The sequence below is a fragment of the Paramisgurnus dabryanus genome, chromosome 21 (genome assembly GCF_030506205.2).
Source record: "Paramisgurnus dabryanus chromosome 21, PD_genome_1.1, whole genome shotgun sequence".
Lineage (NCBI taxonomy): Eukaryota > Metazoa > Chordata > Actinopteri > Cypriniformes > Cobitidae > Paramisgurnus > Paramisgurnus dabryanus.
In genome coordinates, this window is record NC_133357.1 from 11,352,010 (window position 1) to 11,367,207 (window position 15,198).

Sequence of the window (15,198 nt, forward strand, 5' to 3'; positions counted from 1 at the left end):
CTGTTTTGATATTATTTTACAGATAATAGATGTATACCCTTTTTTAAGAACATTAAAACCTTTATTATAGTGAGCAATTTATGATTTCAAAATATTAAATTTTTAAGATATTTTTCATTACCGCTTATTTAAACATAATCCTGCTAGGCGGCGCCCTTTAGTTTTGTGTTTGACGGTGCCACACCACAGCGAAATGGCACGCAACGTAAGCGACCCTGCAGTGTTACGTCACCCATATCCATCCCACATTATATTTTCCGGAATTCTCATTGGCTAAGTAACGCATTGCTCATGCATTACTGTAATCTCATTGGTCAGACCGGCTGTCATTCACGATATTGACAGGGCAGTTGACGTAATCATTTCAGTAAATCAAGGCATTCATCCACATCCTAAGCCTGGTAGAGGAGCCGTGTAACGATTCAAGTAAAATAGAACAGAACTGCGAGCTTACTAAGCGCTGCGAGACGCCCGGAGGACAATGAAACGCAGCTATAATGGGTGTTTATAGCAAAAAGGGAACTATTACGAACTTAGCCGTCAATCGTTTCTGATTATTTCTGCTGGTAGTAGACGGCATCGGAGATTTCGCATCGTGCAGAATTTCTATGGTGTTCTCGTCCTCTCTGCGCGTGCACACATAGAGGTAAGTGCGGTCTTTTATTTCCGCTGAAATAATCATCTTACTCATACGTTTGTGTTCGGGTTCGAGCTTCCGCGAAGTCGCCTTTGTGAATGGATATTTACGGGATATTTATTTGCTCATCCCTAGCTCCCTATCTTCTTAGTTATCGTGTTATTACGTAAGTAATAATGAATGATCATATTTACACATACAATATGGATATTGACAGAATGATTAAAACGGTATGAGGGTTATGCAAAGCATGTCAGCGAGTTCATAGGAGATGTCGGATGTAACATAAGGTCACAATGTAACACCTGACTGAAATTATTTACAGTAAATAAACGTTTATATACTCTTATTATATTATTTTTATGCTTTGCGAAACATTTTTATGATGAGAGTGCAGCTATAGCAACGCCGGATACATGATGGCAGTGCATCAATATCATGACCCGTGTTATTAAACACTTAAACAGACAGCAAAGTCGGCGTATCATTACATATTATTGTGTTCAGTCCCACAATATTCCTTAGAGATAAGAGAAGCATAAAAACAAATTCCTTTTAATGAAGTAACAGTTATATTTGCTTGTGTTTTCTCCATCGAGAGTCAGGCAGATTGTATTTCATGGGCGTATGCTTAATGCAATGAATGACTACAAGGGCAAAGATGAAAACATCCTCTTTTGGTATCATGCTATTCAGCTGTTCCTAACTCATAAAATATTTTAAATTTAAAATAATAAAAAAGTCAAATTGTGTTTTAATCCACAACCGGTCGAATAAACCAAGTTAAATAGGCAACCAATCTCACGCCTACCTAAGTGATGCATGCTTATGTAAAAAATTAAAAAGACAGTCTGACGTTGTTATGTGTCAGACCATGTATTTTGGTACGTCATCACTGTTATGTGTCAGTTAGTCAGAAAAATGTGTTTAATAATGAGTCCTGTGATGTAGGCCCAGCCCTGCAACTGCAGGCGAGCGGCAGCCATGTTTATGAGTCTGTGAAGAAACCATCTAACGGTACCAGATATAACAGATACTCCAAATCACTACTCTTTATTTACACGATTTTTATTGCTTTTCCCAACAGACCCTTGTGTTAAGTAGGCTTTAATTGGACATTAAGATTTTACATGTGTGAGGGAAATGTTTTTTTCTTGGTCCTGGGCCATTTGTTTAAAGTGTTTTTATACTTGTTAATAATTTTCAATGTTTCTGTGGTGCGACAGTGTTTTTAGAAGTGCAAATATTGTGCATGATACCTCAGCTATGCTAATATGGAGAAATACACCGAGTGTCTTAAAATGTGCAGTTTTGTTTTATGTGTTGACGTAATTTCTACTGAAACAGGAAGTCGGGCGTAATGAGTGGCTCCTCCCGCTTTTAACATAGCCAATAACGTTTAGTTTACCTGAGCCAATCTGACAGTGCAGAGTGATGTCATAAAAACATGCCGAACATAAGTGGCTGTAAAATGTACATGCTTTTATTTTCTAAATATGATCTTTGTTATTGTTATAGAGCGCACTATGGCTCCTCCTCCTGTTAACATAGCCAATAGTGTTTAGTTTACCTGAGCCTGGAGTCTGATGAGTGCAGAGTGATGTCATAAAAACATGAGAGACTGTAAAAGTGACATGCTTTTGTTTTCTAAATATGATCCTTGCTATTGTTATAGTGCACACTAGTTTTTTAATGCATGTTTTTAATAAAACATTTTTTATAAAACCCCCCAAATTTTTATTTCATGTATAATCTAAATTAAAATGCTGCATAGCTCGGAACAGCCCTCCAGTGTCACTGTTAAATAATGTTATTCGACACTGATCATTTTGAAGGTCATGTCTTGATTTCTCAATGGATTTAGAGAATCAGTCTATGGATATCATATAAATCATACCTGTGACCTGTGTTTACCTTTAGTTCTGATGCTGAACAAAAACATTTTGTGTCTTTGTAGGATATCTTTCTGTGGGATTGAAACAAAACAGCTTCAACCATGTCTGGCTCAGTGAAAGTGGCCGTAAGAGTACGGCCCTTCAACTCAAGGGAGACCAGCAAAGAATCAAAATGCATTATACAAATGCAAGGAAACTCCACCAGTAAGTATTTTTCAAGAAAACCTTGGCTTGCATACTTGTTGCAATATGCTTTTCATATTTTGTCACATACCAGACAGAGTGTTCAGGATGACTTCTGGCTTTAGTTTGTGTAAAGAAGATACAGACGTTCTTAAAGCTGATAGATTATATTGCAAATTTGGAAATGCCCATAAGTTTAGATGATATTCTGTTTAGAAAAGGAGGGAAAGAAAAGCCTTTTTGTGTGAAATCCCCTTGCTTTGAAAAGTGAGATGACTTAAAGAATTCTTGCCTGAGGGTCGGCCGTGTGTTGATGTGCTGAGCTGGTCTGTTGAAAAGATGGTGAATCTTTGAGTCTATTGAAAAGATGATGTATGACTTTGACCTGAAGCTTAGGCCTTATGTTCATTATTACTGCACTGTTAGAGAAAAATAACTAGTCAGCTGATGTCACATTTTTGCATTTGGCAGATGCTTTTATTAAAAGCTTATGAATCTATACAGACTGATGAATAAGTCTTATGCATGTATATTATGACTGTGTACAGTGTACATTGGGTGTTATCAGATCAGCATATGGGTTTTTAACATGCTGGTTATATTAAGCAGTGAGTCATGGTGCCCACTGAGACATGATTCATAGAGCTGGTCAAGGTAACATTAGCTGAGTTGACCACAGACATGCTGGTCTGCAAATTCATAAGGCATATTAAAAAGGTATTGTTCACATTCACAATGTGAATGAAGCACAATAGACAATATACACTGAGATAATGGCTGAAGCTCAACCGGAGCAAGTCCGCTATATGGTTACTCAGATCAGAAGAGACTAAAATAACTGGAACAAAGTTACCCTCCAAGAAGCAAGTTTTATGTGTGTTTTTAAATGGTATAGTTTTTGCAAAAGTATTCAAAGGCTTTGAGCAACCTCTAGATATTGTAGGAACAATTCAAAATTTTGCACAGTGTGTTTTTATTGATCCTAACACATTTAGGGGGTGAGAGTTAAACATAAAAATTTTTTTTACCTATTATGGGGACCACCCTAGTTCACATACAGAACCTTTTGAAATTAAAGGACAAATGACACTTTTCACTCCGCTATCCAATCACAGTGGAGAAGGGACCAACCAACTGGGTTTGTGGCTAGAAGGGATACAGCAACGGCTAAAATCTTATGAAATCTCGTTGGATAAGCGCTGTTTTATCCTAATCTTACCCCAAAACCTAAATCTAATCCCAGCGTTTCACGGGATTTAGGACGTAGCTGTATCTCATGTAGCCAGAACCGCTGTTTTCATTCTCCCCCAAAACCTAACCCTAAACCCAACATCTTGCGAGATTTAGGCCATAGCTGTATCCCATCTAGCCCAAACCACCAACCAGCGAATCATACAACAACTGATAAACACAAAAGAAGTATCATATCAACATTAGCTGCTTCTAAATGCTTTGGTGGAGACATGGCCTTATGCGCATACACACCAAACACGGGGCATTGCGTTTCTCGCTCTAGATTACTTGCGGGATTTAACTTTCTGTCATGCTAATTTTTCGCTCAATATAATAATATATCTTCTCTGTGGATTAATAATTGTAATAATGAATAAAAGAAACCCAAATTCAGTTGTGTTATCTCATCCTAAGTGGTCATGCCATACATGATTTCGTCAACATTACACACGTTCTTTGTTTTTGCATTCTCAGTTTACTTATAAGAGCCTTTGATTCTGTGAAAACAAAGGTCTATGGGGAGCAGAAGATCACCTGAGAGCCAAAGCAATGTTGTTTCACAGGAAGAAAAGCTCAGAGACTGCAGTCACACAGCACACATGCGCAGGCTGCGTACTGAAACCCGAGCGTGAGGTTGGCATTTGGCCCACCCCCCTTTGATTAGGGCACTATTGCAGATGGTATGCTGGGAATGTTGTTTTAGTACAGTCAGTGATGATGAACCATCAGGGATTCTCCTGACAAATACACACATGGTACAGTGTTAAAGGAAAAGTCGGATGACCTCAATGTTTTGTCCTAGAAGGATTTCATTTGCATTGGATGTTGGTAATCAAGGTAGCATCCACTGATCTGAATCCATAGGATGGGTGTTTAGAGGAATGTTTGTCTCTATACGGTTTTTCATAGGCCATGATTTGTTCATGGATGTAGTTTGTTTGTCAGTTTCCTATGAAGATTTTTCTTTTTGTTCTGATTTTTTAACTAAAATTAACACTTCAGCTTTGACTGGAGATAAAGTTGGCTTTTTTGTATGATTTGCTTTCGCACCTATGACGTTGGATTTATGGGCGGGGTTAGGTGTGCGGTACTATTATTGTTTTTTTTTTTAAATCATATGTTTTTTTGCGATTCCCTTATACAAATTAGCCATATAATAAATTAGCCATATAATCATTAAATACATATGGATTCCCGTGAGATCATGTTGAATTGCCTCATTTGTATTTGAGAAGTGTTGCATGGAGATTTAAGATGTAAAACTCTTCTCTCGAGTAGGGCTGTCAAGATTATGAAATTTGGCTGACGGTTAATTGTTTAATAAATTGTGACAATTGTAAAGATTAGTTGGTTTTTATTAGTTTGACATTTAATTCTTTTTAATTTTTTTCTTTGTTTGAAATAATTTTCACACATTGTTGTGATTATTTAAATTAAATCTTTTGTAAGGTTTACATGGCAGTAAATATTAATACACACATTTAAAAGTAATCTGATACGGTTTCGTTTATACAGGTGCTGCAGCTCCCCCTTGTGTTTTTTAGAGAGCTGTGCAATCATTGTGGTGATCTGAAATCGACGATAGACGATTATTTAATCACTGTGACAGCCCTAGAGAGATCTGTGCTTCTTACCTCATCCAACAGTGAATCTATTGTTATTGTGACCTTTTCTTCCTCATGAAGGAATAGTGTTGAGGGAATAAACTCATAATTTTCTCCGAAGCAATAGTGTCGTGAATAAATGTTACCAAGAACTATTGAGTGGGGAGTTTTCGAAATCAATGACAGATTGGCAGAAGAGCAGATACTGTGAGCTATGTATGAAATGCCTCATTGACTTAAGTAACAAGGCAAGCATCTATTACATAATGCATTACATACTGCTTGTGCTATGTACACGAATGATGCCTCTGACCTACAGACAGATCTAAAATTCTCTAGATTTACACAAAATGAGTGACTTAACTCATATCAGGGTGGGATTATTTGATTTAGGCCAACTAGCAACCATGTAGCTGCATGTTGAGAACCACTTGGAAACACCTAAGAAACATCACAGCCATACCCTGACAACAATTTAGAGCATCCTTAGATTATGTTCAATTGCAAAACTTGCGAAAATTATAGTATTATAGTATTATTTATATATAAAGCAGACTGCACATATAATTGCTTTATGTAAATAAAACATTCTCTTCTGTCTCCCAGCTAATGCTAGTCTGACCTTATTTTAGGCTGTTCCAACTCTGCTGTGCTCAGTACACGGAGTGATTCTGACAAGAAACCCTTAGGGACGGCCTGTACAGGGAAAGGAGGGGAGGAGTTGTCTGTTAAAGCTATGCACTCTGAAACGGAGAGACCGAAGTGCTCTATCGATCTCGAGCTAGTGAAATAGGGAGGAGATAAGAATTTGTATAGGATTTTCACACTAGGAAGGTCATCTTGCCTTTGGGTTTTAAGTGCATGCAAAACAATTGACCTGATAAGGGTTGTAATCCTGTGAACTCGCTGAGGTCAGCAGGCTACAGCGGTAATCTCGGTGACCCTTGCAGGTTTGCGGCCGTCGACTCAAATGAGCCGCAGAACTACACCTGTCGACACCTGTCATTGTACTTTGCCATTGGCAAAGTTGTTCAGGCAAACATTGCAGTCCTGTAGCTCACTGTATTACATCATCGCAATGGCTTCTCAAAGGCTCTGGGTTCGATTCCAAAAATTTATATTTGAATGTGCTGTAAAGTCGCTTTGGATAAATGCATCTGCCAAATGCATTAATGTAAACAGATAGTCCCATCTTCAAACTAATGCCATTGGTTTCAATAGTCCCTTTCACACATACAGTCTTTACTGGTAAATTGCAGTTAAAGCAACACTAGACTTATTGCTCTTTGCTCCCCCTACAGGTTAGAAGCGTTATTGTTCATTACCACTGTCGTAAATACTGCAGCATAGCTGGCTCTGATTGGATTGTAGGTCTGCCGTAAAGCAAGTTTTTGTAGTTTTCACTCCAACAGGACCACTACTCGAGGGTTGGAAACTTCTTTAGTGCGGTTTTGGCCGATAGAGGGCTGCAAAGCGAATGTGAAAGTGCCATTCACCCTGTTTTGAGTTGATGAACCACTGAAACTTTTTTGAAAACGTTATTTTAAGGTAAAAAAACTCTTTGGTGTTGCTTAAACAGGTCATATGTGAACAGAACCTTTCTGGTAAATCAGTGCTGCCAATAAGTTGCATCAGTCAAAAAATGCATCATGAAGAGGAAAAAAACATATATAAGTCGCACTGGACTATAAGTCACATTTATTCAGGAAATTATAATTAACCGCAAAAAAAAAAATACACTTGAAACATTGGCTTGCACTTGTGTGTATATGTGGGGATGTTATACACACAGCTTGTTAACAACCGCAGCTTGTTAACTGAACATGAACCGTTAACTGATATGATTTTTAATATTAAATTGTCATTGAGTAGAAATACAGGTGACGTTGTCTATGACTCCGTAAAAGCAATATAAACATTTTATTTAATTTGAACGTGCAAACAGCCGCAGCAGATCAACAACAGGTTTCATACATTATTAAATTGTCACGCAATATAAAGAGCACGCGATCTGTCCGAGGATGAATATCCAAAGAGGTTAGATTGTCTCTTTTTCATCTAGCCTACCACAGTGGCCATTTCTAAAGCAGGACACATTTCAAAAAGTTTTTCTTTTGCGTCTTCTTTCTCCGTTTGTGGAAAACAGACAGATGTTTATGGTAGGACAGACGCGGACTGCCCGGGCGCGCGCGAGACATACTCGGACTGCCCGGGCGCGCGCGAGACATACTCGGACTGCCCGGGCGCGCGCGAGACAGACGCGGACTGCCCGGGTGTGCGAGACAGAGACGGACCGCGTCATCTTGCGCACACACACGCGTCTCCCTGCAGATTCAAAGCTATAATCAAGCACGGACACATATGCAGTACAAGTGATTTCTCATACAAATGGTTACTTTACCAGACCGTCAGGGCAGCAATAATTTGCGTCATTTACAGGCCATTCATAAATTAAGGATAGAAAAGTGGGGAAATGTCTGTAGGCACGTGTAGACACGCACAATGCATTACATTTTTTTTTTAAACTGATAATATTAATTGTTCAAGTTGTTGAATGTTGAAATTGAAGAAATGTGGAAGGAAATAATATTTCACTTTACATGTTCCTTAAGTAATTTGCACATGTTTTGTATTGAAGATAAATAAATCATGCATGTTATTTAACTGGTTGTCTTGCCATTAAACCGCAAAACTGCGGGAATTTGTTGATTACCGACCGCGGGAAGAAAAAATCCAAACCGGCCCAGCCCTAGTATTTAGATGCTGCATTCACGTTTTCACGTATTTACATTACAACAATCCAAATGTTATGTCAGTCAAACTTGCTTACACCCACACAGTGTAAAACCAAATGCTATTCATTCACCAATCAGAACAGATCGTTTATCTCCTCTATTCTCCTCATTTGCTGTGTTTGGCTGTCACTCGCATGACGTATAACAAAGCGGCAAACCTTAACACAGTCGGTTTACATGGTGGATTTGGAGCGGGAATTTTCACAAAAATCAGAGGAAAAACATTGCAGAAAATCCTGGTGACGACGGAGAAAGTGACGATGCAACAATATTGGTTATGAAAAAAGCAAGGAAATAAGTTATCTCTGGCCGTTTTTCAATCGGAAGGCTGCAGCCTCCGGACGTCGCATATGCAAGCTGCATGCGTCATCGAGCCTGGTTTATCTTAACTGAGCAAAACATTCGCAAGTCATAGACATATGACAACAATTTACGGTTAACTAAGAATAATAGTTACATTTATAATTGTTAATATTCTGAATTAAGACAGTCTTGATGACTTAGAAGCTTGATGAGCTTAGAAACACGACCTCCGGAGGCTGCAGCCTTCAGATTGAGAAATGGCCTCTGTATCATCGTTTAAAGTTTTATGGTCAGTATGAATACATTTTGACATATAAGTCGCACCTGACTATAAGTCGCAGGACCAGCCAAACTATGAAAAAAGTGCGACTTATAGTCCGGAAAATACGGTATATATGTACTTATACAGAATAAAATGCATCTGGTTTGGATTAGCAACTCTTAAATGTGTAGATCTTACGATTGTACATTTTATTTATTTATTGAATCATCTGGATGATCTATGGCTTTTAATGATTGACTAGGAATAAGGCTTCAGGTTTTCTCTAATAGTTCCTCTCACAGTTCAGTCTCAATTTCTGCTTTTTCTGTAATGCTTCATTTCTCTCCCTGTCAGCTGCTTGAAAGTTCCTGTTTGGCTTCCTTTTTTGGTACCTCTTGGTGCTCGCAACAGAAAAGGTTAGATGTAGAACAGCTGTTGCGAACCATCAGGGAAGCACCTCAGTCTGCAGAGTAGATGGCTCATGTCTTAGTACACAAGGCCTGCTTTATCAATCTCTACCTCTTTAACATTAGCTGTCTCTAAAAATCTAACTTCCTGGACTGTACATATACACACATCTAAATTAAAGTAGACCGTTACACACACTGGCTTCACGCTATTGACAGACGTATTACACTAGAGACACTGTGTCAATATCCCCTAAATAAATGTCCATTTAAACTCTGAACACATGGGTTAACCCCATAGTTATTTAAGCTGTTTCTTATCATGTTCTTCCAGCAATAGTGATTTAGGAAGCATAAACATATTTGACTTCACCCTCGATAAAAGACAACGAAAAAGCAGAAAGAAGTGTTGTGGAATGCAAATTGCATGCCACCTGCATGTAAACGTCTCTTTCGGTTTCATCTGCTGCTGTCCAGCTGTGCATTCTGGGAAAATTTCTTGATTTGCATTCTGCTGGCAGCCAGGCTTGCACAATGGACAATACTTAGAGACAATAACTTCAAATCCTTAGTGCTCCATGCAGTCTCTTTCTTGACCACAACAGTAATTTGCAGCATCTGATTCATGTATATTATTATAAGTGCTTGTCAGAGGTGAATCACCCTAATGTTTTTCCACAGATGTACTGTGACCTGATTTGAGAGATTGCTCACAGCTCGTCTTCATTAGCGGCTTTGAGAAGCACCGAAAGTTTTTTAGATTTACTGCAGGCCAAAAATAAAACCTCACTAACAGCATGCGAAAGAAAAGTCATGATGGAAAATCTCATTTTTGTAATACTATGGTTTGAGCTCTGTGAGCAGCTGCAGAAACCAACAGCTTTAGCACCATGAAAGGGTGACATGCACCTACAATATACAGTGAATGTTTTTTAGGGCAGAGAAAATGGGAACTGACATCAGTTTTGTTTTTACTACTTGTGTATTGAAAGAAGAGAGACCCACGGTGGATTCACTGGGGCTTCTTATGAAATTACATAAATAACTTGTTTATTTGTTATTTCACGTTTCTCCGTCACATTATTTCACACTCGAGTTGGCCACGCCCACTTATTTGCATTCTGCGATATACACAGAATAGAAAAATCTGTTATGGATGACCATTTTATTTCACAGTAACCGTATATACTGCCATATTAAATGTAACTAAATATTGCATCAATCATAAAACCATTGTGGTCGGCTTCTTGTAACTATACTCTACTGATATGTTGTCATTCAAAGGTGTATTTACACTAAGCACATTTACTTGCGGGCAGGAAAACTGGTTTCACACATTCTCGTTTGGAGAGCTGTGTTTGCCGTGTATGTTTGCATATAGTGGCTGTGTGTTGATCTCCTAGCAGTCAGATGATCTCATGTATGAGTGAAGGAGGGATATGATGAGATGTGGAGGGGGGTGAGATGCAGCGGTGATGCTGAGAACAGCCTCTGTCATGTGCATGAGCGTGAGGAAGCATCATACGCTTGTGCTAAATTTGGCGGGCTTTTTCTCTGCTATCATGACATATTTCCTCTTTTAGTAATGGCACAAAATAGCTATCCATTCATGTTTACGTCTCCCTTGCTAGAAACAAAAATCAGTTATAGTCCATAAAACATCTCTTACACAGGAAGAATCGAGGCCTAGCTATATTTTGTGAGGACTACATTCCTGATCTGCACTGAGGCAGAAAGTGATAAATAAATGATTTGGCATTTTGTTGATGACCTGTCTCTGAATTATTATATATATCATATGTAAAATAAAATATTACGTTGATGCCATTTTTCAGTGTCAAAATACTTTCCAGTCTAATGTGCAGAGATGATTTGGCGACTGGCGAGGTGTAACCTGCTTGCATGAAAGATTTTTGAGAAACGTTTTTTATTTTGCTCCTTTTGTTGCTCCCAGTGGTGTGGAAATTGCATACTGCACATTTAATTAAGATTGTACAATTAAAGCAGATAAGAACAAGCAGTGCTAGATGGCAATGATGTTTATCATGTTTAGCCTGTGTTATTGTGTGTCTTTCTAATGAATGACTTTCTAATGAATGACTCAATGGGTTGATAGTCACCTAGAGGTTTTTTAAGTTGTAATTGGTTTTCTAATTTTTCTTTTCTGAAGTTTACACGACAACGATTTGGGAAAACACAAAAACAGTTTCTCCTTTGAGTTTCTGAAAACTTTCACATACACATGATAATGCTCTCAAAAAGATACACTTTATTTACATAGATAAATACGTGATTGGTATGTTACATAGATGGTAGGGATGCGAAACAATTAATCGCGATAAATCGTTAGCAGAATAAAAGTTTTTGTTTACATCACATATGTGTGTAAACTGTGTATAATAAATATGTATATATATAAATATGAACACATTCATGTATAATTTTAAGAAAAAAAGTATATATTAAGTATTTATATTTATATATAATATAAATTATACATAAATATACAAATGTATATACACATGTAAACATTTCTAAAACATATACATGCATGTGTGTACATTTATTTATACAAAGTTATAATACACAGTTCACACACATATATGATGTAAACAAAAACTTATTCTGCTAACGATTAATTGCGATTATGTTACCTTATAAACAAACAATTCACACCTTCACACTCACAAATTTTTTCTACAGACTAATAAATATAAGCAAAAAACATCAAGCAGGATTTTGTTTAGATGGATGATTGGGTAGGTTTATTACAAAAAGTGATTCTGGAATTGTATTCAAAACGGTACACTTTAAAACCCATCTTCAAAAGTTTGCGTTTAACTGTCTTACCGCATAAAGACTTTCCCAGTTTCAGTTGCAAATATTGTTGTGTAAAAAGCCATTAAGTTATCTAAGTTAAAGTGCACCTATTTAATTGCTAAAAACAACGTTCTTTTGTGTATTTGGTTTAATACAATGTGTTTGCGTGGTTTATGGTTAAAAACATTATTTTCCACATATCATAAATTTTTGTAGCTTCAGACTTCACTTTCTTCCTGAAACGCACAGATTTGAAAAGCTCTGTGTCCCTGATTGGCCAGCTAATCTGTATGTTGTGATTGGCCTGAATACCTCTGACATCAGCTGGAATTGTGACCGACTTACCATGTTTGAAAGATTCGGTCGCAATGCTAACAGGAGTTAACTTACAGGCTGTGAGTCCAAGTGGGAGGAATTATGATAACGTGGGTCTTGTCTACTTCACCAATCCCAGAAAGTAAAATGTTACCTACAATCCATGTGTTTGTTGAAGTCAAGAAAAGAGATTAACATTGGAGACAATAACTCGCGTCATTGTTTACTTTGGGGTTTGTACCTATTGCATATTGTTAACTCTTTCACTGCCAGCGGTTTTAAAAAAAGTTGCCAGCCAGCGCCAGCGTTTTTCATGATTTTCACCAAAGTTTAATGCCTTCCAGAAAATGTTCTTCTTTAAATATATAAACATACAATATACCAAATGAAAGAACAGACCCTCTGCTTTCAAAAAAAAAAAAACGTTTCATCCTACCTTTAGTGGTTCTTTTGTAATGAGCTTTTGAATATGGGTAGGTTTCTGCAAAAACACCACATTTTGAGCAAAAAGCAGAGATAATTCCATTTTTGTGACGGACTTTTCATAGAGATCCCATTTAGAGCGATCTTTAAAACAGACACGGACATGCAGCCGCTTGCCATAGGGCAATACTTCCGGGTTTAAAATGTTGCGGAAGGGCATACCAGCAAGACCAGCATATGTTGTGTTTTGGTGCTGGTTAGCTAGTGAACATCAGCTAAACCAGCACCAAACCAGCATCAGCACCAGCTAAACCAGCACAGACCAGCATAGTTCACATGCATGTCCATGCTGATTTGCTGCTGTTTTTTTCAACAGGGTGAGGTTTTTCGATTAGGACACTGCCTTACAAGTCAGCTGACTATGTAGACAGTCGGAAGCAAGGCAGCTCACAAGCTTTTGGAGCAGAGCCTAGTCTCTTTGTATCTCTTGTGGTTTACTCTTTTCTTTTGCCTTCTCCTCAGTCTCTCTCTCTTTCTCTCGCTCTCTCGTTCTCACTCTCTCTAGCACTGGTTTGTGCATCAGACCCAGAGTAAACTTTGCTTTGCAGTCCATGCACGACTGGTCATGGCTACTACTCTTTTTCGTTCTGTATTCATGGGAATGAAAAGCAGATTTTAGAAGGCAAAACATTCAGTCTGTTTTCTGGTCTTAAGGTATGGTATCACATACTGTAAAGCTGTTGTAGTGTATAGGGTATCATTTGAGCTGCAGGAAGAGTATGACACTAGCAACAGCAAGGCCATGGGTTTGATTCCCAGGAAGCATCCTTGTATGTCTAATTTTTCCCAGTGTTAGCAGCAACTTTAGGTGGATTTAATGCTGACACAGATTTGTTTCTGCTGCTAGTAAGTCGCCATCTGGAAGGTTTTCACTCCAGCTCTGCAACCCGAAATGGCAACATCTAATGGTGTTGTTGTTTATAGTGTGTGGGACGGTGAACAGGCCTTTTTAAAGTTCAATTCATTGTTCTGCAAGCCTTGGGTCGGTGGTGGGCGGAGTCTAATGAACTCTCAGCTCATGCTAGGCCAAAGACATTATGGTGTTGGTGGAGACACAAAGAAATGAACAGATTCAAACACTAACGGACAGATACTTGTGGGCTTGTTTTTCATCTTTCCCCCTAGTGTTTTGAATTTGTAGGGCTTAGCAGAATATATTCTGTTGTATGGGAGAATGCATTTCTACACTGTCAGTAAACAAATGTCAAAATGGTCCCTAGCTGTCACTCTAGCGGTTTTATATTATACATATTAGGACCTTTTTATAGGGTAACGTGTCCAACTGACAGCTTGGGACCATTTTTTTCTGACAGTATTCTGGCATTTCTATTGTGAAATAAAGCAAAAAGCAGTTTTACAACCTTCAAAGGATCTTAAACGTTAATGTGGGCTGTACATTTTTGCGCTTTTTAAGTATTTTCAAAAAACGTTGTTCTTACATTTTTGTGTTGTCTTACCATCAGCCATGGTAGAGGTGGCAAAAATGCGCTATTCGCGCGTAGTTGGAAGCTTGAACATTTTGCATTTACTCCTTTCATTGGTGCGTGAAATTCTAGTCATTTGAGACATTCACGCAAAAATTTGCGTCATGGGAGGGTCTTCTACGACTTCGCTCGCTTCCTGTAATCACGTCACTACAGCAAGGTCCTGATTGGTAAAGGCGACGTGAAAATCGGGCAAATTTCTTCAGCCATTCGCGCATATCGTGTTGCAGGATGCCTATTCGTGTTTTTGCATTGACTTAACATGTAAATCACTTACGCTTGCCGCCTCTACCGCGTCTGGTGTGAACACTGCTTTAGTGTGAGATGGGTCATGTTCTTGTTGCTTAACTGGTAGACATTGGCACTAGAAATACTAAGGTCATGGGTTCAAACCCAGGAAACGCATACATTTATAAACTATACAGGACCTTAATTGGACTTCAAGTCATTTTGGGTAAGGGTGTGAACGTGAAAGTGACATGTTTGCCAAGAATGGAACGCATAGATCGAAATGTGACCTCTGCTTTATCCCATCCCAGTAAGTAGTAAACACATGCACTGCAAGTCATGAACAATCACACACACGGAGCAGTGGCCAGCTATCCCTACAGCGTCCTGGGGAGTATTTGGGTTAAGGTGCCTTGCTCAAGAGCACCTCAGTTGCAACCTGCTGGCTGTGAGACTCGAACCGGCAACTCTCTGGTTACAAGGCCGACTTGCTTCCTGGAAATTCCCCTTCCACTGGCATGGATTGTGATTTATAAGGAGTGGAAGAAG

General features: G+C 38.5%; 1 protein-coding gene across 9 annotated transcripts in view; it reads left to right on the forward strand.

Moving 5' to 3' along the window:
• The first annotated feature begins 372 nt into the window (after positions 1–372).
• kif1b (kinesin family member 1B) overlaps positions 373–15,198 on the forward strand; it is a 90,183-nt gene continuing 75,357 nt past the window's right edge. For all 9 annotated transcript variants that reach the window (XM_065285563.1, XM_065285569.1, XM_065285566.1 and 6 more), the window contains exons 1-2: positions 373–646; positions 2,595–2,736. In XM_065285563.1, the coding sequence (XP_065141635.1) occupies positions 2,634–2,736 (103 nt within the window). In that variant the 5' untranslated portion in view covers positions 373–646; positions 2,595–2,633. The remainder of the gene's footprint in view (positions 647–2,594; positions 2,737–15,198) is intronic.